Below are 26,847 nucleotides of genomic sequence, written 5' to 3' on the forward strand. Positions count from 1 at the left end.
CAGACAGCGTACACGGAGCAATATGACTTAGTCAGTGATGCCCCTAATATCCCACTCCAACAATAACAGAGTGCAGCGCTGGTCTCCAGTTCTTTTCTATGATCATTAATGATATTGATGAAGGTACACTGTGCTGCAACTTTATTAGGTACATCTACTTAGTAGAGTGTTGAGCCTCCTTTAGCCTTCAAAACAGCCTGAATTTGAGACCGGCAGAATTACTTAACAAGTACAGGCCACTATTGAAAAAAAGCCGTGAATTAGGGTTGAATTTGAAAGTGTCTGCAATTCTGCCCTGCCCAGACACGATAGGAGGGTGTATATGATGAGAGCCTTGTCGATCAATTCGGCCCTGGAAAGATTATGCAAGACTCAAGGAGTAGAATTCTTTTCAGCTTGGTCTGTACTTGTTAACAGGAGAGACTGCTTCTACAGGGATGGGATACACTTAAATAGAAAGGGTGCAAGAATATTTGCTGATGCTATCAAAGCAGTGTCAGGTGGGTCGGAAAACTGCTAGTTTGGGGGGATACAAGGACTAATAGATTAACAGTAGCCACTGACAGAGGTGAAAGTGATTCTTGCACTGCTTCTGTTTATACTCTGATGAGTGTAATAAAAAACTGTACAGGGAAATAGTGGGCCAGTAAATCAGAGAATCTTATAATGGGGGAATTCAATTTCCCAGATATTGACTGGAATTGATGGGTTGGTCACTAGCAAGGCTTTTGTGGATTTATTGGATGATTATTTTCTAACTCAGCATATTCGGGAGGCAACTAGAGGGAGTAATACTCTTGATCTGATTATCAGTAGTGTTTCTTCATGATTAAGAATCTGCAGATAAAGAAACCACTAGATGACAGTGAACACAGTGTGCTGAAGTGGGATTTACTCACAGAGGTAACTAAGGGTTTTTACTTTCGTAAAGGTGACTACGGTGGTCTGAGACAGAATTTAAATTCTGAGTGGGACCAACTGATGATGTTACCAACAGCAAATTCAGAATGGAAAGCATTCAAAGAATTTAACTTGGAAGCTTCTAGACTTTACATACCAACTAAGAAATATTGTTCAAGGTTTAGGCCTAAATGGATGTCAGATGAACTAATGAGACATATGGCAGAGAAGAAAAATGCATGGGATACATATAAATGAATGGGTAACATGGACGCCTATGATAGATATAAGCTGGTCTGTAATCAAGTCACAAAGGAGATTTAGCAGGCAAAGGCAGATTATGAGAAATCCTTGGCAAAGGATGCAAAGAAAAACAGAAAATAGTTCTTAATCTATGTAAACTCTAAAAGGAAAGGGATGAATCAGATTGGTCCACTGGACATTGATGGTTCAACTGTTGATGATGTTACACAGGTGGCTAACAAACTAAATGAGTATTTTGCATCTACATGAGGAGTTATTCAGGGAGGGGAATGCCAGAAGTGATTTAAACTCTGGCAGTGAGCTAGATGATTTTGTAATAACTGAGAGGAAAGTGGAGAAGAAATTGTTGAAGATAAACATAAAAAAGGTACCCCCAGGTGCCTTTTTTAATATAACTGGATCGGATCTATCGAGTTATATTAAAGGAAGCAGCAAAGGAAGTAAGCAAACCCTTAGCCATAATTATGAGAGCTTTTTTGGACTCAGGGGAGGTACCCATAGACTGGAGATCTGCAAATATGACCCCAATTCAGAAAGGAGGATCAAAGGCTGACACAAGTAATTATAGACCTGTTAGTTTAACTTTTGTTCCAGGAAAATTAATGATGGAGGCACTGGTTAAAGAAGCACTGCAGGATCATCTAGACAAGAATCCAGTTATAACTCGGATACAGCATGGTTTTGTTAAGGGAAAGTCTTGCCTGACCAATTTGATTGGATACTATGATGTGGTCACAAAGGAACTGGATGCAGGGAATAACTTTGATATCATATATTTGGATCTTAGAAAGGCTTTTGATACTGTTGCACATGGTAGACTGCAGAACAAATTGGGGCAGTGTGGCATTGGAAGCAAATTGCTGCTATGGAAATACTCGAGGCTATAGACTTATAGCCTTGGGCACTCGCACTGTTGGGATTTCCGAAATTGCAAGAAACGCTGCTACCAAGTGGAAGCGCATAGAGTTGCAACAATGTTACAAAATTATATTTGGACGTATTTACATTATATTTTGATTAAAATATCCTTATATACGATGTGTTGCAACCAGAAAAGATTTCTATAGAATAAATTTCACGAGGCGGATGAAATAGTCTTTCAGGCCGGATGAAATCATCTGGTGGGCCGGATCCGGCCCGCAGGCCCTAGGTTGGGGACCACTGGTCTAGACCAAATTCCATTCTGATATCGTTGCTGAATTCTTCAGTGATTTGGAGTAGTTGCTAGAGCTTGATGTCATCCATGTACATCAGGCGGTTGAGGGTGTACAGGTTCTTTCTTCCTTCTTTGAGGTTATATCCGTACTTGCTGCCATTAAGCATGGTGAAGAGTTGGTCGAGTGCTAGACAACACCACAGTGGATTCAGAGCATCTCCCTGAAAGACTCTTTTGATGGGGATTCCTCTTTTGATGGGAATTCCTTTTCCTCTTTTGATGGGGATTGGTCTGGCTATTATTATTATTATTATTAGCCATGTAGTGGAAGGAAGCCTGAGGCTTATGCTGCACCAGCCAAAAAAAAAAAAAAAATTCCAAGTTACCCTGAGAGAGAGAGAAGTGGAAAGGAATCACCAAGAAAGAGAAGGGCTGAACTTTAGAAAAGGGTCCCCTTCCAGATTGTCTCCATGAAGTGATTGATGGCTGAATGCTCTGTCTACTGACTTCATCCCTCCCATTGCCGACGAACTCCACTAGCCCACCCTAGTTCGGGCTCTACAAGTAATTACAAGCCTGTTAGTTTAACTTCTGTTCCTGGTAAATTAATGGAGGTACTGATCAAAGAAATACTGCAGGATCATCTAGACAAGGCTTCAGTTTTAGTTCAGACACAGCATGAGTGTGTTATGGGGAAGTCTTACCTGACCAATTTGATTTGATACTATGATGTAGTCACAAAGGAGCTGGATGCAAAGAATAATTTTGATATTATTATTATTCATATGGTGCAAGGAAGCCTAAGGCTTATGCTGCACCAGTCAAAAAAAAAAATTCGAAGTTACCCTGAGAGAGAGAGAGAGAGAGAGAGAGAGAGAGAGAGAGAGAGAGAGAGAAATGGAAAGGAATCACCAAGAAAGAGAAGGGTTGAATTTTAGAAAAGGGTCCCCTTCCAGATTGTCTCCATGAATGTAGTGATTGATATCTGAATGCTCTGTCTACTGACTTCATCCCTCCCATTACCGACGAACTCCACTAGCCCACCCTAGTTCGGGCTCTACAAGTAATTACAAGCCTGTTAGTTTAACTTCTGTTCCTGGTAAATTAATGGAGGTACTGATCAAAGAAATACTGCAGGATCATCTAGACAAGGCTTCAGTTTTAGTTCAGACACAGCATGAGTGTGTTATGGGGAAGTCTTACCTGACCAATTTGATTTGATACTATGATGTAGTCACAAAGGAGCTGGATGCAAAGAATAATTTTGATATTATTATCATTATCCATATGGTGCAAGGAAGCCTGAGGTTTATACTGGCACAAGCCAAAAAAAAAAAAAATTTTGAATTACTCCGAGAGAGAGAGAGAGAGAGAGAGAGAGAGAGAAGTAGAAAGGAATCACCAAAAAAGAGAAGAACGATGATATCCAGCTCAGGACCCTGAGCTGGATATCAAGCCCATACTCACCAGATGTGAGCCCCTGGGGTTATCATATGCTTGGATCTTAGAAGGCTTTTGATACTATTGCACATGGAAGACTGTTGTACAAATTGGAGCAGTGCGGTATTGGGGGAAAAATGCTGCTATAGATAAAGGGATGGTGGTGTGGGGAAAGATAGAGAGTGGTAATCAATGGACACTTTGCTCTTTGTGGACTCTTTGTTTGCTCTTTGGTAATCAATGGACAATGCTCTTTGTGGACCAATGTCATTAGCGGAGTCCCCCAGGGTACAGTGTTGGGTTCATTGTTATTTTCTGTATTTATTAATGATATTGATGAAGGTGTATCAGGCTTAATGTCCAAGTTTGCTGATGATACAAAGTTTGGCAGGGTTGTTAATGACAGTAAAGACAGTTTGCTACTGCAACAGGAAAAGTTAGGAAAATGGGTTGAGAAGTGGCTACTGAAGTTTAACATTAACAAATGCAAAGTACTCCATATGTAACAGTAAACCAAGAGAAACGTTCCAACTGTGTGGTACTACACTCAAAGTGGTAAAGAATGAAAAGTACCTGAGAATTCAGATGTGAAGCTTCTGAGCAGTACAGACAGGCTCAAAGAGTAGTCCATGCTATCTTGTCAATGATATATAGGAACTTTTCTAGCAGAGACAAGGATGTGATTATCCCTTTGTATGAGGCAATTGTCATGCCCACCTTGATTACTGTATACAGGTTTGGAGGCCTCATTTTAGGAAGGAGGTAGAGTTGATGGAACGAGTACAAAGAAGTGCAACAAGATTAGTGAATGAAACAAAGGGTTCTTTGTTTCATTCACTTTGTTTCACGAAGAATGGCTTAAGGTTTGCAAATTAGAGACAAGGCATCTGCGAGGTGATCTGATTAAGGTGTATAGGACTTTGAATGGTTTGAACAAGCTCAGTGCTGATGGGATTCTTCCTCTTGCCCAGATTAATTGCCTGAGGGGATATAAATTCAAATTGAAGAACGACAGTTGTAGATGTGCGGAAGTTTGCCTTTAGCCAGCAGATATTTGATTTTTGGAACAGACTTCCATCTTTTATTGTGGAAGTTGACAGCTTAAATAAATTCCAGGCACTAGACAAACATTTAGAGTGAATGGATTGGTAAAATTGGAAAGGTGTTTTTTTTTTTTTTTTTTTTTTTTGGCTGATTCTATATAAGCTTGCTTTCTTGCATCATATGCCTCTACTAATGCTAATTCTGAATTATTTCGATTATTGAAATATTAGATTATTATTCATTTGATTAATGCCCATCACTACATAGTTCTCTGTAAGCGCTGCTCCTTCTGCAACCACAGTGTGTGAATTGCCTTTTACGAATATGAGATCATCGGCATTTGCTGTCAAAATAACGCCTGGATAATCAATTTACATTAAGCTGTCAAAAATATTTCACAGAGAGGGTCTGATATAGATCCATGTGGACACACCTTTATAACTCTTTTTAATTCTATTATTAGTAAGGTCAAATGATACAAGGAAGTGAACTTTTTTCTTCAGCCAAAAATAAATAAATTAGATAGTATGAACCAGAGCTATAATGCTCAATACGTTCTACGTTGATATGATATCAATATTTGTAAAATAATAAGAGGTTTACCTCAATATAGTACGTAGAACACTTCCGTATGATACTCTCCAAAAATTTCTGGAGAGTATCATACGGAAGTGTTCTACGTACTATATTGAGGTAAACTTCACTTATTATTTTACAAAAAATAAATAAAATAATAATAATTAAAATAAAACAGAATCTTTACATCATTCCCATCCTCACAAGCTAATCATGCAATTCTGTTTTAAGCTTAGCCAGACTCACTGCCTCCAGCAAGATGGAAGGCAACTTATCCCAATGTTAGACAATCTGCTATAGATAGGTGAACTTTATGACATCCAGTATTCTCATGTCATAAAGTTCACCTATGGATTTATATTTAAGTACCCTTATTATTCATTATTCAATTTACTCCATCCCTTCAGTACTTTATACATTTCAGTTAGATATCCCCGGGAAATATAATTGAGCCACTAAGTGGGTACATCATCATTATAAAGTAATTTCAGATGTTCTCTTTGCTAACCATGATCAGGTATCAGGTTTGGGAAACTAACTCTTTACCATATTCTGGCACTGGATAGTTAATGTAATCAGTACTTTATCTGATCTCATTATAAATCTACTAATGTTAAATTAGAATCCATACAAATGACATGCCTCTCAATAATAGTAATAGTAAATCTTTTATTTGTACCTTTTTTGTTTCCATTAATTTCCTCTGTGTGTGTGTTTTTTTTTTTTTTTTTTTTTTAGGTAACAGTTTTTTCTGTAAGCATCAGACGAAATGTTAGTTTCTGCAGTAGTGCTACAGAAGCCATTTGTGATATTACTGATGGAACAAAACTTTTGATTGGAGGTTAGTTAAAATTCTTTATTATTGTTATTTGTAATATATATTTCAGTGCTCTCCAGAGATAAAATGGCTCCTCGGCGAAGTCTGCTCTCATATCCCTTCACAATACCACTGTTCATACTATGAACAGTGGTATTGTGATTAAATACAGCATAAAAACAAAGTAGTTTTACTCTCTTTCAAATAAAAACATCGATTAAATATATATAAAAAGCAGAAAATAAAAAAAGAGTAATATAAAAAAAAGGAAAAAAAATATATTGTTTCTTTGAGTCTTGACATTCTACCTGGGGAAAATTTCCTGGTTAATATTGCTGCCCTAATCATGTTTTGATCAATAAAAATCTTTACATATTTAATTTAACATAACTTAAAAGCATTAATGGTTTTTATAAATACTCGGTTTCTTCCATTTCATCAATAAACGCTGAGATGAAGAGGTAGCATTCTAAATGAATGGAAAAAAATATCCCCGGTAAAATTATTTCCAGGAAACAATATTCCATTTTCTTGTTATTATTATAATAAGATTATTTAAGTAGGTAAAACTCCAGATCAGTGATTGACAGGTGCCACTCACTGCTTTCCCGCCCACTGTCCTATGTTGATATGCCTAGGGTGTTTTCCCCCCACTTGATGCTGTTTTTAAATCGCGAACTCGTTTACCAGCTATGCCCCCCCCCCCCCCCCCCCCCCCCCCCCCCGACGACATAAATAGAAAGAAAACGCCTTCACAATATTCACCCAATTACAGAATTTGACCGTCCAATAAATCCGTTCTAAAAAACGCACCCTGCAAAGAGACAGATGTTACCCAAATAATGGAGCTTAGCCTTTAAGTATTAATATTAAGATTATTTAAGTATATTAATATTATTATTTGATTTTTATATTATTATAATGTTACTATTATTATAATGATATTTTATATTATTATAATGATATTTTATATTATTATAATGTTTGATTATAATTTGTATGATTTTTTTGCAAATTTTAATTTGTGATTTTGATATAATTAAACTGTGATTACTGTCAGTAATGTGGTGTTTGTGAAATAACTGTCATTATTTTAGCATTAAAAAATAAATATTTCCTTTTGTTCCCTATTTTGATTTCTCTTATTGTCTTATTAGAGTGAAAGATATTATGGATAGTGAAGGAGGAACTAGCAGTAAAAAGAATCTACTGGATGTCGAATCTTGAAAATGCTGCTTTAGAAAGTGCACTTTTATTTGTGACTTCTTCAGAAAATTATCCAAATCGATTTAAACATAGTAAACTATGTTTAAACGGATTTGGATAAATTTCTGAAGAAACCACAAATAAAGTCTAACATAAAAAATAACAGATAAATCATTTATTTTTTATGTTAGACTTAATAATTTCCATATTAAATGGAATAAAATTAAAAAGGTTGAAGTAACACAAAATAAAAGTCCTTCTTTGGTTGTTGGTGACTCTATTGTCAGGGAAACGGGGAACATGCTATGTAAACACGATAGGTGGAACAGGACCAGGGTATGTCTGCCAGGGGCAAAGGTTGATGACATTGTAGAGAGGATATCATCTTTTAAGGGCACGTTGGCACTAATGATATTAAGAGTAGGAGACCGGCGGAATTACTTAACAAGTACAGGTCACTGTTGAAAAAAAGCCGTGAATTAGGGTTGAATTTGAAAGTGTCTGCATTTTGCCCAGACACGATAGGAGGGAGTATACGATGAGAGCCTTGTCAATCAATTCGGCCATGGAAAGATTGTGAAACGTTCAACGGGTAGAATTTTTTTTAGCCTGGTCTATACTTTTTTTTTTTAAATGTAAATCACAAACACGAGAGGTATTGGAACCTATAGTACTTAGCGCTGTGCTTGGGTCGGAGGTTGAGAAGCCGAAAGAAGATATTTGTTGACATTGGACTTGAACTTCCGTAGACTAATTTTCAGGAAATACGTATGAAGGAAGGTTGTTCCAGAAAATGGCAGTTGAATGAATAAACGAGGAAGATGAAAAGTTGGTTCTCTGAGTTTGAAGTTGGACTGTAAATGGATGTTGGCTGGTGGCGGCACGTGTTCGGACTATTTTGAGAGAGAGAGCGGGAATTATAGAAGCCATTTCAGAAGAACAGCACCCATGGAAGTATCTGTAGCAGAGGCATGCAGCAGAAACAGTACATCTACGAGACAGTGAGTGGAGAGACTCTGTTAGAGATGAATTATTAATTAACCTAACTGCCCACTTCTGAATGGAATCAAGAAGCCTGAGAGAGGTTTTAGGGGCACCACCCCAGATGTGGGAACAATATTCCATGGCACGGCGGATTTGCGATTTATACAGAGTGAGCAGCTGTTGGGAAGAAAAGTAACGCTGAGAGCGAAAGAGAAAACCAAGTTTTTTTGATGCAGAGGAAGCAATATTTGGTGTGCTTGTGCCAAGAGAGATTAGAAGTCAGGGTAATCCCCAAAAGAGATATATCATTTTGCCTAGAAATCGTAGTGTCACTAAAGATAAGCATAGGAGCAGAAGAATCCTTTTTCCGAGATATAAGACAAGACTGAGTTTTAGAAGGGTTCAAATCAACTAAGTTGTCTTTGCCTCACTGGAGAATTACCGGAAGATCAGCATTTACTGATTGAGCAGGGCAAGGTTTCTCAAAATGGAAAGTGGAATGCAATGTGTTATCATCCACAAAACTATGGATAGGATTTCCAGTCAAAGGAAGAATGTCATTAATATACAAAAGGAAAAGAGTGGGGGAAAGAACTGAACCTTGTGGGATACCGGCATTAGTGGAGAAGTTAGAAGACAGAGAGCCATCTACCATCACCCTCAGTGAGCGATCAGAGAGAAAATTGGATAACCAATTACTAAAAACAGTTGGCAAACCATAAGATGGAAGCTTGTTTAGAAGACCTTTATGCTAAACATGATCGAAAGCCTTTGAGATGTCAAGAGCAACTAGTTGTGTTTCACTGAACCTTTGCATTGAATTTGACCATAAATGGGTAACATAAGCCAGAATATTACCAGTGGATCGACACCGACGGAATCCATACTGGCGATCGTTGATCAGACGGAAGGTTTCTAGGTAGTTTAAGAGTTGGCGGTTAATTGATTTCTCCATTACTTTAGAAAGAGTAGAAGTAATTGCAATAGGACGATAATTGGATGTAGTGATTTGTCACCCTTTTTAGGAACTGGCTAGATATGAGCAAATTTCCAAGCAGAAGGAAAAACACCTTTGGAATAAGAAAGTGAAAAAAGGCGGCAAAGAATAGGAGTAAGTTCAGGAGCACAGGTTTTGAGAACAAGTAGAGAAATACCATCGGGACATGGAGCTTTCTTAGCATTAAGATTCGTTAAAATCCTTCTGACATCCTTTTGACGGAAGACCGCAGGAGGCATTGAATGGAGCATGTTGGGAATGGTGGGAGGTGTTTTACCAAGATCATTAATACATGAGTTAGAAGAAAAATGGGATGCTATCGAGTGAGCTTTATCCTTGCCTGAAGTGACAACAGAACCATCTGGTTTGGACAGAGGTGGGAGCAGAGATGGGCAAAATTTGCGGCCAATAGCTTTGGCAAGAGACCAGAATACTTGGCTACCATTAGGGCAAGAAGCAAGTTTTCTACTCTTAGCCTGTTCAAACTCTAGTTTGGACTGATTAATAACTGCTTTACAATTGTTGCGTGCTTTGATGTAGGCAGAAAATGAAACTGAAGAAATAGAAACAAGCTAATTACGATTTGCAACGTTCTTCTCTTGGACAGCTTTAGCACATTTGTTGGAAAACCAAGGTTTAGATAAAGGACGAGATTTTAAAGTGGAGCATGGGATAAAGGATTCCATTCCTGCAAGAATAATTTCACTGATACGATCTGAGCAAACGTTGACATCAGAAGTTTTGAAACAGTAATCCGACTAAGGAAAAGAAATCTTGCAGGTCATCCCATTTTGCATTAATGTAATGCCAAACAACATGAGGTTGTGAATAGCCATGAGATAAAGGCTCCATTGGGGAAGAGACAATCACCAAGTTGTGATCTGAAGTGCGTAAAGGACCTCTCACTTCGATCGTGTACTTAGAAGGGTTGTTTGTGAGAAAAAGATCAAGCATGTGGGCTGTATGATTAGGATTGTCCGGTATTCTTGTTGGTAAATGAACAATCTGTGCAAGGTCATTAGTAATTGCAAAAACCTCAGCATCTCGACCAGCTAAGTCAGTGTGACTAGAAAACGGAAAACGGCCTTTAGTGGTAGAGAATGAAAAGGACCTGGGGGTAATTGTGCAGGCAGATATGAAGTTCTCTGAGCAGTGCAGATGAGCTGCAAGAGTAGCTCATGGTGTCTTGTCAATGATATACAGGAATTTCTCTAGCAGTGATAGGGAGGTGATTATTTCCTTGTGTAAGGCAATGGTCAGGCCACACCTTGAGTACTGTATACAGGTCTGGAGGCCTCATTTCAAGAAGGATGTAGAGCTGCTAGAACGAGTACAGAGAAAGGCAACAAGATTAGTGAATGGAACAAAGGGTTGCTCTTACGAAGAAAGGCTTAAGATTTGCAAATTACAGAGTCTGGACCCTAGGCACCGGCGAGGTGATCTGATAGAGGTCTATAAGGCCTTGAATGGTTTGAACATGCTCAAAGCCGATGGGATTCTTCCTCTTGCTCAGATTAATCACCTGAGAGGGCATAAATTCAAATTGAGGAAAGACAGATGTAGGATGGATGTGCGGAAATTTGCCTTTAGACAGCGGGTAGTTGGATGGTGGAACAGACTTCCATCACTTGTTGTTGAAGTTGATAGCCTAAACAAATTTAAGGCTCAGCTGGACAGGTATTTCGAACGAACGGAGGGGTGAAATGGGAGTGGTGTTTCTTTTTTTTTTTTTTTTTTTTTTGGCTGTTGCTGAATAAGCTTGCTTTCTTGCATCATATGCCTCTACTAATGCTAATGCTAATTCTAATGGTTGTTTGTGAGAAAAAGATCAAGCACGTTGGCTGTATGATTAGGATTGTCCGGTATTCTTGTAGGTAAACGAACAATCAGTGCAAGGTCATTAGTAATTTCAAAAGCCTCAGCATCTCGACCAGCTGGGTCAGTGTGACTAGAAAACAGAAGCCAGCTGGAGTTGTGAACATTAAAATCACCGATAAAAATTACCTCACTGTTAAGAAGTTGAACTGGAGAAAGTCAAGTTGCAAAGGGAGGAAGTCAAAGAGCTCCAAGTGAATCGTGGAGTTGGGAGAACAGATGAATTTGACACAATGAGGTAGAGAGATTTTAAGCCAGAGAAGATCAAAGAAAGGAGATTTCAAATTGCCAAGTCTCTGACGGGGAATATCAGAACGGACATATGCACAAGTACCACCTTTAAGGCGAAGGGAATCATATTGCGAATAATTCGGGCATCTGAGATGAGCAGTAGTTGAATCAACCGATAACTGAGATTCTGTCAGAAAAACTACATAGGGTTTAGCAGACTGTAAGTTGAAATGGACATCGTTGAGATTAGAATTGAGACCATGTATAGTTATGAAATGAATTAGGAAGTGCTTAGGAGGTTTAGAACTTTTCGCAGATAAGCTGGCTCTATTAGTTTGACAATTAATGGTGTATTCAATAGTAAGAAAAACGTGGGTGGGACATGCTGTATGAAGTAATGAAATTTTTCGATATGGTGTACACATGATGAGAATATACCCAGATCCTTGACATAACGTGGCCTCGACAATGCTCCCCGCATACACACTACTTGGACTCCCTCCAGTCACTATCTGGCAGAGTAGAAGTAGCAATATTATACACTAGCTGATCCGGAAGACTCCTAGAGAGTTACCAATAGGTTTGGTCTGGTGTACTGACTAGCGGCCGGCCTGCGAACACCGTTTTAGAGCTGTACCCTCAAAATGTAAGGAATATTGGATCTTGCCACGATGTTCATCATAACCTCAATGTCATCAATCATACTGCATGATGGAAGAGGTAGGGAAGGGTTGACCAGAACTTAGCTCTAGAGACTAAACATGGGTTCCACCACTTCAAGCCTCCAATAAGCAAAGTGGTGGTATTGTACCGATTGATGAGAGTTATCTACCACCTAGTACTGCCTGGTAACATAGAGGGGCGGCATTCCTCTATGTCGTGTGGGTGCCACATCTCGACCCCTGTTTACGTTGGTTTACCTAGGTGGTCACCCACCATGTACTTGTGCATGGAGGTTATACCCAGGTTTACTAACATCCCACCATTGTGAAGGTGCAAGCAGACGATTTGGCTGTCACAGACTGTCCGGACTTTGCCGAAATTGGGTCCACTTGACTTGAGTGTCACCCGAATATGAGTTTCATCAGCGTTTTAGACTCCCAGGTAGCAATTACAGCTTGTCTGGCCTATCTGAGAGAATGTCTGTGACAACCTCAAGTACTTGTTAACAGGAGAGATTGCTTCTTCAGAGATGGGATACACTTAAATAGAAAGGGTGCAAGAATATTTGCTGATGCTATCGAGGCAGTGTTAGGTGGGTCAGAAAACTGCTAGCTTACTGGGATACAAGGACTAATAGATTAACAGTAGCCACTGGCAGAGGTGAAAGTGATTCTTGCACTGCTTCTATTGGAATGAGCAGCAGCCTGGAAAACAAGATCCAGGGTATTTCAGAGATTGCTGGGAGTCATTGCGGTACAAGTAAACACATGGGTTGTGTTAGGGTAGCTAAGAAAAAGAACGGGTGCATGTATACTTGCATGTACACCAATGCCAGGAGTTTGGTAAATAAATTAGATGAATTTGAGGTATTGCTCAAAACATCAAAGGCAGATATTGTTGGGATATCAGAGACGTGGTGTCACACAGATATAAGGAATGCAGAACTAGAATTTTAGGAGTACAATATGTACAGAAAGGATAGACAGGATAGGAAGGGAGGGGGGTTTATGCTATTAGTTAAGAAACACATAAAATCCAAGGAAGTGAAGCCAGTCGACATTGCTGGACAGTGCAGTCTCGAGTCAGTTTGGTGTGACATAAGCATTGGAATATCAAAATTGAGAGTAGGAGTGTGTTATAGGCCTAACGACTCTGATTAGTATAATAAGAAACTGTATAGGGAAATAGAGTGGGCCAGTAATTCAGAGCGTCTTATAATGGGAGATTTTAATTTCCCAGATATTGACTGGTATTTGTGGGTTGGTCACTCACACACTAGCAAGGCTATTGTGGATTTATTGGATGATTGTTTTCTACATCAGCATGCTCGGGAGGCAACTGGAGGGAGCAATACTCTTGATTTGATCATCAGTATTGATTCTTCATGCATTAAGAATCTCCAGATAAAGGAACCACTAGGTGGCAGTGATCACAGTGTGCTGCAGTGGGATTTACTCAAAGAAATAACTACCATCAGGGGTAAAAGGAAGGGTTTTTGCTTTCATAAAGGTTACTACAGTGGTCTGAGATATAGTATTTATATTCTATACAGTGCAACCAACTGATGATGTTACTAACAGCAAATTCAAAATGAGAAGCATTCAAAGAATTTATCTTGGAAGCTACTAGGTTTTACATACCAACTAAGAAATATTATTCAAGGTTTAGGCCTAAATGGATGTCAGATGAACTAATGAGACATATGGCAGAGAAGAAAAATGCAAGGGATACATATAAATTAATGGGTGACCTGGAAGCCAATGATAGATATAAGCTGGTCTGTTACCAAGTCACAAAGGAGATTAGGCAAGCAAAGGCACACTATGAGAAATCCTTGGCAAAGGATGCTAAGAGAAAGAGAAAAGAATTCTTTACCTATGTAAACTCTAGAAGGAAAGGGATGAATCAGATTGGTCCACTGGATATTGATGGTTCAACTGTTGATGATCTTGCTCAGGTGGCTAACAAAATAAATGAGTATTTTGCATCTACATTCACACATGAGGAGTTATTCAGGAAGGGGAATGGCAGAGGTGAAGTCAACTCTGGAAGTGAGCTAGATGATTTTGTAATAACTGAGAGGAAAGTGGAGGAAAAACTGTTGAGGATAAACATAAAAAAGGCACCCGGGATGGATAGGATCTATCCAGTTATATTAAAGGAGGCACAGCAAAGGAAGTAAGCAAACCCTTAGCCGTAATTATGAGAATTATGAGAGCTTCTTTGGACTCAAGGGAGGGACTAATAGACTGCAGATGTGCAAATATGTCCCCAATTTACAAGGGAGGATCAAAGGGAGACATTATAGACCTGTGAGTTTAAATTCTGTTCCAGGAAAATTAGTGGAGTCACTGGTTAAAGAAGCACTGCAGGATCATCTAGACAAGACTTCAGTTATAGATGAGACACAGCATGGTTTTGTTAAGGAAAAGTCTTGCCTGACCAATTTGATTGAATACTATGATGCAGTCACAAAAGAACTGGAAGCAGGGAATAACTTTGATATTATATATTTGGATCTTAGAAAGGATTTTGATACTGTTGCACATGGAAGACTGCTGCACAAATTGGAGCAGTGTGGCTTTGGAAACAAATTGCTGCTATGGATAAAGGGGTGGTTGAGGGGGAGAAGGCAGAGAGTGGTAATCAATGAACACTGCCCATTGTGGACTAATGTTATTAGTGGAGTTCCTCAGGGTTCAGTGTTGGGTCCATTGTTGTTTTCTGTATTTATAAATGATATTGATAATGCTATATCAAACTTAATGTCCAAGTTTGCAGATAATACAAAGGTTGGCAGTATTGTTAAGAACACTACTGACAGTATGCTGCTGCAACAGGATCTGGAAAGGTTGAGCATATGGGCTGAGAGGTGGTAAATGAATTTTAACATAGACAAATGTAAAGTACTACATATGGGAAACAGTAACCCCAGAATGTATCAACTCTGTGGTACTACACTGACAGTGGTAGAGAATGAAAAGGACCTGGGGGTAATTGTGCAAGCTGATATGAAGTTTTGTGAACAGTGCAGATGGGCTGCAAGAGTAGCTCCTGGTGTCTTGTCAATGATATACAGGAATTTTTCTAGCAGGGATAAGGAGGTGATTATTCCCTTGTATAAGGCAATGGTCAGGCCACACCTTGAGTACTGTATACAGGTCTGGAGGCCTCATTTCAAGAATGTAGTGCTGCCGGAACGAGTGGAGAGAAGGGCCATAAGATTAGTGAATGGTACAAAGGGTTGCTCTTACGAAGAAAGGCTTAAGTTTTGCAAATTACAGTGTCTGGAGAATAGGCACCGGCGAGGTGATCTGATAGAGGTGTATAAAGCCTTGAATCGTTTGAGCATGCTCAATGCTGATGAGAATCTTCCTCTTGCTCAGAATAATCACCTGAAAGGGTATAAATTCAAATTGAGGAAAGGCAGATATAGGATAGTTGTGCGGAAATTTGCCTTTAGTCAGCAGGTAGTTGGTTGGTGGAACAGACTTCCAACCCTTGTTGTGGAAGTTGATAGCCTAAATAAATTTAAGGCTCAGCTGGACAGGTATTTTGAACGAACGGAGGGGTGAAATGGGGGCGGGTTTTTTTTTTTTTTTTTGGCTAATGCTGCATAAGCTTGCTTTCTTGCATCATATGCCTCTACTAATCCTAATGCTAATGCTAAAATATCTGTGGTAAAAATATCCTATTTTCTAATTTTAATAAGTCGATCTCAGGCAAGGGTAGCATGGAATTTTTATCCTGGAAAATCTGGTTTTTTGTCCAGCAAACAGAAAATTTACATCAGAACACATGCAATATACAATATACATGGAGCAACGTGGCTTTTGTTACTGAAGCGCCTAAAACCCAACCAACTAACCACAGATAATTTTGGTTAGTGCAAAGTTTCATGATTATCACATTAATTAAATTGGCTAATTACTACTTTTAAATTTGCTTTTTTATTTGGTTGCGGATATGCTTTTTTTGTAGATGCCTTATTTCAGTTTCATTAGCATTAGCATTAGTAGAGGCATTTGATGCAAGAAAGCAAGCTTATGCAGCATCAGCCAAAAAAAAAAAAAAAAAAACCCCACTTCCACTTCACCCCTCTGTTGGTTCAAAATACCTGTCCAGCTGAGCCTTAAACGTATTTAGGCTATCAACTTCCATGACAAGGGATGGAAGTCTGTTCCACCAACCAACCACCCGCTGGCTAAAGGCAAATTTCCGCACGTCTATCCTACATCCGTCCTTCCTCAATTTGAATTTATGCCCTCTCAGGTGATGATTCTGAGCAAGAGGAAGAATCCCATCAGCATTGAGCATGCTCAAACCATTCAAGGCCTTATACACCTCTATCAGATCACCTCGCTGGTGCCTAGTCTCCAGACACTGCAGACACTGTAATTTGCAAAACTTAAGCCTTTCTTCGTAAGAGCACCCCTTTGTTCCATTCACCAATCTTGTTGCCCCTCTCTGCACTCGCTCCAGCAGCTCTACATCCTTCTTGAAATGAGGCCTCCAGACCTGTATACAGTACTCTAGGTGTGGCCTGACCATTGCCTTATACAAGGGAATAATCACCTCCTTATCCCTGCTAGAAAAATTCCTATATATCATTGACAATACACCATGAGCTTGCAGCCCATCTGCACTGCTCAGAGAACTTCATATCTGCCTGCACAACCACCCCCAGGTCCCTTTCATTCTCTACCACTGTCAGTGTAGTACCATTTACTAAGTTTAAAGAATATCAACTGTCAGTTCATGTCTGCTTGTTCACTCCATCCCCCCACTATATATTCCTTCTCAATGAAATTTTTTGGGATTACAATCCAGGCTGACTCGAACTTTCTTGAGAAACAATGACAGGTAGCAAGGAGGGCCCATTGAACATGTTTCCGAAATAGAGGTTGTAATCCTACTGTATAAATAAGGCAACTGCAAGTCTCCACTTGAAATATACTTTTTTTTTTTTTTTTTTTAAGATGCAGTCTCCATACCTGCACCCAAGTAGTAGTAATGGCAAATGGTGAAAAAAAAGTAAGCGTATACAGCATCAGCAAGAAAAAAAAAAAAAAAAAAACCAGTTCACCCATCTGTAACCTCCAAGAATTTGTCTAGTTCTCCCTTGAATTTATTAAACCCATCCACTCCACAACAGATGAAAGCCTGTTCCAACAATCAATCAACCACCTGCTGGCAAACTGCCACACCACACATCTATCCTGCAACCATCCTTCATCAACTTGTATTTATGGCCCCTTGTGTGTAGTCTCAATAAGTGCACAATTACCATTAACATTCACTTTACTCAATCCATTCAAGGCTTTACACACTTCAATCAGATCTCCCTGCAGGTGCCTGGTCTCAAGGTGCTGCAACGTACAGAAGAGAAGCCTTTCTAGATAAGAGTACCCTTCTGTTCCTTTAAGAATTCTGGATGCCCCATTCTCTTCTCTGCAGCCATTCCAACAGATCTCCTAAAGTGAAGCCTCCACACCTGTATACAGTACTGAATAAGTGACCTAACCACGGCCTTATACAAACTGATAATCACTTCCTTATCCCTGCTAGCAAAGTTTCTGTATATCACTGACAAAACCCTATGAGCTGTCCTGTCATCATGTTTGCACTTCTCAGAGAATATCATGTCTGACTGCACAATTACCCCTAGGTCTTTTCATTCTCAACTACTCTGAGTGTAGTACCAAACAGTTGATAAGCTACTCTTTGGTTACTGCTACCCATCCGTAGCCGAGTGAGCAGGAGCGGGAGTGCAGTAGCACACGCTCTTTGAGTAGACCGGGGTTCAAACCCCTGACTGCTGAATACGGTCGATCTGCCAACCCGCACTGGACTAGCGTGGCAGATTATGGTCCATTTCCCTCAGCATGAATTGTTGAGGAGGCTTCCATCCTGCAGTGGGTTGATAATGGCTGCACTTTACTTTACTTTTTTTACCCATGAGCACTACCTTGCATTTCTCAAGGTTAAACTTCAATTGCCATTTCTCAGCTCATCAACCCAATTTTCCTAGATCTTGTTTCATTTTCCTGATGACTATCATTAACCAACCTTTGTGTCATCTGTAAACTTAGACATTAAGCTAATACACGTTCATCAATATCATTGATAAATATTGAAAACAACAATGGACCCAACACTGAACTCTGGGGAATTCCACTAATAACATTAGTCCACAAAAAAGCAGTGCCCTTGAAAACTACTCTCTGTCTTCTTCCAATTAACCATCCCTTTATTCATAGCAGCAATTTACCCTTAATGCCACATTGCTCCAGTTTGTACAGCAGTCTTTTATATGCAACTGTATCAAAAGGCTTCCTGAAATTTAAGTATATCAGTGGCGTAGCTACCATGTAGGCAAGCAAGGCACTTGCCTCCGGGCCCTTTAGGGCCAGGCGTCTTTGGCTGTCTCCTGTTTTTGCAATTTTCATTAAGTAGGGGCCCGAACATGCTCTTTGCCTCCAGGCCCGAAAAAGGGTAGCTACGCTACTGAAGTATATGATGTCAGAATTATTTTTTACATCCAGTTCTTTGGTCACTTTTACATCCAGTTCTTTGGTCACTTTTACATCATAATAATCTATCAGATTGTTTAAACAAGACTGCCCCTAGGCAAATCCATGCTGTGATTGCAGTATAATTACATGCATGTCCAAATGGCCCTGCATTACTTCTTTAACCAGTGATTCCATTATTTTCCCTTGAACCGATGTTAAGCTAATAGGTCTGTAATTACTCATGTCGCCTTTCGATCCCCCTTTATGAATTGAGGATATATTCACGCTTCTCCACTCCACAGGGAACTCCCATGAACCCAAGGATGCTCTCATAATTATGGCTAAGGGTTTGCTTGCCTCCCTTAATATAACTGGATAGATTTCATCCACCACGGGAGACTCTTATGTCCATCCTCAACAATTTCTCCTCCACTTTCCTTTCAGTTATCACAAACTTATTTAGCTCCTTGTTAGAGTTTGATAAACTTATGGCATCCCCTTCCCTAAAAAATTCTTCCTGCATGAATGTAAATGCAAAGTATAAGGACTGCCCCTGTAAAAGAGACACTGGACTTCTTGAAAAGGTCCAAAGGTGGGTGGTGCAACAGGTGAAATGAGGAAAAGGGTGCCGTAAAAAGAAGTTGTGTGTGTGTGAGAGAGAGAGAGAGAATAAGTGTGGTCATCAATGGGTTGTACTCCTTGGACTGATGTTATTAGTGGAGTCACTCAGTGTTTGGCCCATTGTAGTTTCAATATTTATTAATGATACTGATGAAGACACATCAAGCTTATGGCTACGTTTGTAGATGATACAAAGGTTGGCAGGGGTAGTTAATGATGCTAATTAGGGTACACTACTACAACAAGATCTATAAAAATTAGACAGATGAGCTGAGAAGTGAAACTGAAGTTTAACATATTAACATTGACAAATGCAAGATATATATGGGCAACAGTAATCCCAGAATAACTTATCAACTTTGTGATAAGGGATAGCGAAGAATGAAAATTCCCATGAAAAACACGGGAATAATTGCAGTTAGACAAGAAGTGCTCTGGGCTGTGCAGGTTTCCTGCTATAACAGTTCATGGGACAATGATATATACCAGAATTTTGCCAGCAGGGATAAGATGATTATCACACTGTATAAGGTTAGAGCAAATATTGCATACCACATACAGGTCTGGAAGTATAATTTCAGGAAGGACCAGGATCTGTCTGAACAGGTGCAGAGAAGGGCAACAAGATTAGTGAGGGGGGACAAAAGGTTAGTCTTACCAAAGAAAGCCTCTGTGTTGCAAATTGCAGCATCTGGAAACTAGGCACCAGTAAGATCTGACTGAGGCATTTAAGGCCTTGAATGGATTGAGTAAGTTAAATGATAGCAGTATCTTTCCTCTTGTTTAAATAAACATGTGAGAGGGCATAAATTCAAATTGAGAAAGGACGGTTGAAGGACAGATGTAAGAAAAATTTCTTTCAGCCAGCAGAAGAACTCTTTATTGCATACATAAGGCACACAGCATACAGAACACCCTTCATGACTACTAGCCATGGGTTACAACCCACAGTATAAATATAAAATCTCTTGAGTGTCTGTCTTCCTGTATGAATAATTTTTGCAACCACAACTAGTATTGTCCTCCGCTGTCAACTTTTAAGTAAATCAATGCCTTTATTCAAGATGTTGTCTAACTATTGATTTTTACAGTGAGATAATTACACCGGTTTATCTTTAGCAGCTAAATTCATGTATATCATTAAGGACACCACACATGCTGTGCCAGAAACCTTTACACTGTTAAGAGAACTTCATATCAGACTGCATTTAAAATCCCAGATCCTTCAACAATGTTAAAAGTTCTACTAGTCCACGCTTTTTTTTCCATGAGTGCTAATTAATATAGAAGCATCATGAGGAAAGCCCAGCACTCGGAGCCGCGGGAAGGGCTCCAAGTGCTGGGCTTTCCAAGCACTCTATTACTATTATTATTAGTAAAATAATAATAGTAATAGAGACATGTGGTGCAAGAAACCAAGTGTATGAGCTTATGTATCATCAGCTACACAAAATGAATGCGGCATTATAATTACTTTTGCATATAGTGACAGGACAACATGTTCTTGCTTGCAAACAAGACTTTTAACCACGAACTTAAAAAATTGAGGTCCTGGGTGCTAGTTTATGGTGATATAAAAGGTAATAGACATTTAGATAGTTATAGTAAGTCTTAAAGGTAATAGAGTATTTAACCACTAAAAGGTTTTTTTTTTTTTTTTTTGATTTGGTAGTGGTTGGCGCATCGGCTTCTGTGGCCATATTGCACCCTCACAAGGTTTTTGCAGTACTTTGATCCAAGCCCGAAGCGGGAATCGAACCCGCGACCTTTGGCTTGCCGGGCAGGTACTTTACCCACTTGGCTAGCCCGGTCGGCCACTAAAAGGTGAAAGGTAATAGACTATTTAACCACTCTGGCCCCCGGCCGTAAAGTATAACCGAAATTTATTATAACCATCAGTCTACATTTCGTTAAGCGTTACTATAAACTAACTTTATAATTACTGCAAAAACCTACCCTCTATTGATTAAACAGCAAGTACTTACGAAAAAAAAAAATCTAAATCCATAACAGCCATTGTAAGCCTACAACTACTTAAGACTCACCTGGACATCTTCATTTCGTAGTTCATCTATTAAAACTGCTATAGGATAAAGCGAATCATCTGCATTTGCATCACTAGCAGCCATTTCAATACAGATATAAAGATTTTAAATATTCGAACGAAATGCAACTACTACCTGTCAAACTTCTACGATAACTCGCAATGAATTATTCACAAGGAACCATGAAGCGAAAGGTAAACTGGGGATACGAAGACTGAAAGTTTCTACAGTGTTTCATTAGCATTAGTAAAGGCATATGATGCAAGAAAGCAAGCTTATACAGCGTCAGACAAAAAAAAAAAAAAAAACCCTTTCTCATTTCACCCATTCACTCTCTCCAAATGTTTGTCTAGTTCTGCCTTGAATCTGTTTAAGCTATCAACTTCTACAATGACAGATGGAAGTTTGTTCCAGCAAACAACCACCCGCTGGCCAAAGGCAAACTTCTGCACATCTGTCCTACAACTGTCTTTCCTCAATTTGAATTTATGCACTCTCACATGATTACTCTGAGCAAGAGGAAGAATCCCATTAGCATTGAGCATGCTCAAACCATTCAAGGCCTTATACACCTCAATCAGATCACCTCGTAGGTTCCTAGTCAACAGACACTGTAATTTGCAAAACTTAAGTCTTTCTTCATAAGAGAAACCCTTTGTTCCATTCACTAATCTTGTTGCCCTTTGCTGTACTTGTTCCAGCAGCTCTACATCCTTCTTCAATGTCATTAATGAATACAGAAATCAACAATGGACCCAACACTGAACCCTGGGGCACTCCACTCATAACATTAATCCCCAAAGAGCAGTGTCCATTGATTACCACTCTCTGTCTTCTCCCACTCAACCATCCCTTTATCCATACCAGAAATTTGCCTCCAATGGCACACTGCTCCAATTTGTGCAGCAGTCTTCCATGTGCAACAGTATCAAAAGTCTTTCTAAGATCCAAATATATGATATCAAAATTATTCTTTGCTGTTGTTGTTATTTGGTTTTTAGGAGTATTAGCAACTAAGGCCATATTGCTCTGGGGAGATGTGGTGGTCATTTCCTGACTTTTCTGTATCCTCCATATTTGGTGGTCATGGGCTCGAACCCCAGTCTAATCAAGAAGCATATGCTACGCACTGCTGCTCCTGCCCACCTGGCTATGGAGGCGCCTTATGCTTTGCATCCAGTTCCTTTGTGACCACATCATAGCATCCAATCAAATTGGTGAGACAAGACTTCCCCTAAATAAATCCATGCTGTGTCTGAGCCATAATGAAGTCTTGTCTAGATGATCCTGCAGTGCTTCTTTAACCAGTGCCTCCATTAATTTCCCTGGAACAGAAGTTAAACTAAAGGGTCTGTAATTACATTTTTCACCCTTTGATCCTTCTTTGTGAATTGGGGTCACATTTGCACATCTCCAGTCCATGGGTACCGCCCCCTGAGTCCAAGGAAGCTCTCATAATTATGGCTAAGGGTTTGCTTACTTCCTTTGCTTCCTCCTTTAATATAACTGGATAGATCCCATCCACCACAAGTACTTTTTTTTAATGTTTATCTTCTACAAATTCTCCTCCATTTTGCTCTCAGTTATTTCAAAATCACCTAGCTCTCTGCCAGAATTTAATACACCTCTGGCATTGCCCTCCCTAAATAACTCCTTATGTGTGAATGTAGATGCAAAATAGTCATTTAGTTTGTTAGCTATCTGAGCAGGATCATCAACAGTTGAATAATCGATATCAAGTGAACCAGTCTGATTCATTCCCTTCTTTCTAGTGTTTACATAAGTAAAGAACTCTTTATTCATTTTCTCACCTATGTGTATTTTAATCATTAAACAATATCTAAGTTAAAAATGCAATTAATTACTGCTAAATTAAGCAAAATCAATATCTGTCTTAGAAAAGTTATCGCTTCAAACATAACATATATCTATTAATCAAAGACTAACATTGCACATACCACGAAACAACAGAATAATACTGTTTACTTAATCGGATAAAATTTAGTGTTATAGTGTTATATTTTTATAACACTATAACACTAAAATATAATAGTGTTATATTTTTATTTCTTAAATTGATTTTCTTTTTCTGTGATTAATAGAAGCGAAAAGTAAGTAATTATCTTGTTATCAATTAATTACTAAGTGATTAAATAAAAATTTATAAAGTGATTGTTTTAACTTCACTGAAGCGAAAAGTAAGTAATTATCTTGTTATCAATTAATTACTAAGTGATTAAATAAAAATTTATAAAGTGATTGTTTTAACTTCACTGCAGTTACTTCACAGTGTAATATTCACTCTGCGTTTTGTAATACTTTATAATCAGTAGTGCGTGAAATGCAACAGTATTGTCATCACGTGTAATAGTGAATATAATCATCATCCTCCTGACACCAGGAGAAAGCTGCCTGTTTTCAAATCCTGTCAGTGACACAGGGAATTTTATGAGCATTTTTGCAATGTGACTAGTCAGTCTCAAGGTTTTCCGTCTCCCGGAAACTTGGATTTTTCATCCAGCAATCAGGGTTTTTTGTCCATTGACCACAGAATACACGCAGTTTACAGACACAATATACTGTCACCATAGTTGCTTTGGTGGTGAATATATGCAACAGTATTTGAGGATCTGTGATTTAACTGGTGCATATTAATGCAGCTTGTGCCCCTGCATTAATATGCACCTCTGCAAAGTCAGAATTATGGGCAGAATCACTTCAGATACATTATGCTAGATTCATGTTAAAACTGTGACTTTAGAAAATGTGTAAAAAAATAGTGGGACAGTATCCAAATCAACCTACTGTTATTTTAACAACATAAATTTGGTCTGCATATCAGAGTATAACAAAAGTGATTTATTAAAGCGATAATTAATGAACAATCGTTAAAGCAGTTATATATTAAAGCAAGGCAGCAAAGGAACTAAGCAAACCCTTAGCCATAATTATGAGATCATCCTTAGACTCAGGGGAGTTCCCTATGGACTGGAGATGTACTAATGTATTCTTAATTCACAAAGTGCAGGATCAAGGGTGACACGAGTAATTAAAGACCTGTTAGCTTAGCTTCTGTTCCAGGGAAAATAACGTAGTTACTGGTTAAAGAAGCACTGCAGGATCATCTAGGCAATTATAGTTCAGTTATAGTTCAGACACAGCATTGGCTTGTTAAAGGGAAGTCTTGTCTGACCAATTTGATTGGATACTGTGAAGTGGTCACAAAGGAATTGGATGCAAAAAAATAATTCCGATATCATATACTTGGATTTCAGCAAAGCCTTTGATACTGTTGCACAATGAAGATTACTGTACAAATTGGAGCAGTATGGCTTTAAGGGCAAGTGGTTGCTATGGATAAAGAATAGTTGAGTGAGAGATGACAGAGAGCAGTAATAAATGGACACTTCTCTTCATGGACCAATATTATTAGTGGAGTCCCCCGAAATTCGGTGTTGGGCCCATTATTGTTTCCTGTATTTATCAATGATATTGATGAAGGTATAGCAGGCTTAATGTCCAAGTTTGCAGATTATACAAAGGTTGGCAGGGTTGTTAATGACAGTACGCTACTACAACAGGATCTAGAAAAGTTGAGCCAATGGGATGAGAGGTGGCAACTGAACAAATGCAAAGTACTTCATATGGGTAGTAGTAAGTAACCCCACAGTAACATACCAATTGTGCAGTTCTTTGATCAGGAAGTGGAGAATGGAAAAGACCTGTGGGTATTTGTACAGTCAGATATGAAATATTCTGAACAGTGCAGACAGGTTGCAAGAGTAGCTCTTATCAATGATATGCAGGAATTTTGCTAGCAGGGATAAGGAGGTGATTATCCCCCATGTTTAAGGCAATGATCAGGCCACTTGAGTACTGCATACAGGTCTAGAGGCTTCATTTTAGGAATGGTGCAGAGCTGCTGGCATGAGTACAGAGGAGGGTAACAAGATTGGTGAGCAGAACAAAGGGTTTCGGCGCCTCCGTAGCCAGGTGGGAAGGAGCAGCAGTGCGTAGTACATGCTTCTTGATTAGACCGGGGTTCGAACCCTTCACCAAATACGGAGGATGCGGAAAGGTCAGGGAATGACCACCGCATATCCCGGAACAATATGGCCTTAGTTGCTAATGCTCCTAAAAAACCAAAAAAAATAACAAATAACAAAGGGTTTCTCTTACCTAGAAAGTTTTTTTAATTCTGCAATCTGGAGACTAGGCACCTGTGAGGTGATCTGATTGCAGTGTATATGGCCTTGAATGGTTTCAGCAAGCTCAGTGCTGATGGGATTCTTCCTCTTGCTCATATTACACAACTGAGGGGACATAAATTTAAATTTAGGAAAGACTGTTGTAGATTAGATGTGCGGAAATTTGCATTTAGCCAGCAGGTGATTGATTGCTGGAACAAGCTTCCATCTGCCGTGGAAGTTGACAGCTTAAATAAGTTAAAGGCAGAACTAGACAAACATTTGGAGTGATTGGATGGGTGAAATGGGAAGGTTTTTTTTTTTGTTGTTGCTGTATAAACTTGCTTTCTTGCATCATATGCCTCTACTAATGCTAATTTGAAATATTGTGCAGTGTGAATGTGTAATCTGAGTGAGTTAACAAATGATTAAGAAAGGTTGTTGAACTATTTGAATTAAGGAAATAGCACATCTACCATCTGTCCTTTTAAAAATTAGGAAAAGAAATGGATTTTTTACTCTAATTTTTTTCCAATTATAATAAAAATACATAAATGGAAGACTCACCATATTTATTTGAATAAATTGGAAACCTTTCTGTTTCCAATTTTCTGAGATATGGCAGCAGGAGTATTTCCCGATATCTCCATTTCAGTGATTAATCACATCTTTGATTTTTATCCAAAGGCAAAAGGGGAGAGGACTATTCTATACTATTAGTCATTACGTATTTTAGATGACTCCATCTACAAACTTGACGTTGCAAAAATGACATAAGCCACATTGATACATCCCAATTAAAGCAAGTATGCTATTTAATAAATTAGCCAATCATAGTATACTGTCATAATGAAATTTTACTTATTTCTTGATTTTAGTAACAAGTGAAATATAACACTGCAAGGTTTCTCCTCTGATTCACTATGTGCACCTCTCAATGTGTGGTAAGATTACGTTACTGTTTCTGAAGGAGTGCTCCATTTCATAAAAAGAGTAGGTGTAGCTAATAAAGTTTTACTTGGTGTATATGCACAGTACATATAAAGTCTATAGCACATAACTAAATTATATTGTACACTTTTTTTTAAAAATTTTTTCAAAATTTTTCTTTTTAGGTTTTGGCTTATGTGGTCTACCAGAAAACTTAATTGGTGCTCTGGTAAAAAAGCAAGTGAAACACATTACAGCAGTTACCAACAATGCTGGAGTAGAAGACTTCGGTTTGGGTTTGCTTTTACAGAATAATCAAGTAAAATTATTATATATTCTAAATTATACTAAATTAGACTAAATTATAACATTATAGAAGATCTTTTTATCTCAACA

At 38.7% G+C, this 26,847-nt stretch overlaps 1 protein-coding gene across 1 annotated transcript in view; it reads left to right on the forward strand.

The window, feature by feature from the left end:
- LOC150081122 (succinyl-CoA:3-ketoacid coenzyme A transferase 1, mitochondrial-like) overlaps nucleotides 1–26,847 on the forward strand; it is a 233,504-nt gene that overhangs the window by 44,475 nt on the left and 162,182 nt on the right. The window contains exons 3-4 of the mRNA XM_090380930.1: nucleotides 6,119–6,221; nucleotides 26,637–26,770. Of these exons, the coding sequence (XP_090237056.1) occupies nucleotides 6,119–6,221; nucleotides 26,637–26,770 (237 nt within the window). The remainder of the gene's footprint in view (nucleotides 1–6,118; nucleotides 6,222–26,636; nucleotides 26,771–26,847) is intronic.

Source organism: Mastigoproctus giganteus, chromosome 9 (genome assembly GCF_048544385.1).
Source record: "Mastigoproctus giganteus isolate SK-2022 chromosome 9, ASM4854438v1, whole genome shotgun sequence".
Lineage (NCBI taxonomy): Eukaryota > Metazoa > Arthropoda > Arachnida > Uropygi > Thelyphonidae > Mastigoproctus > Mastigoproctus giganteus.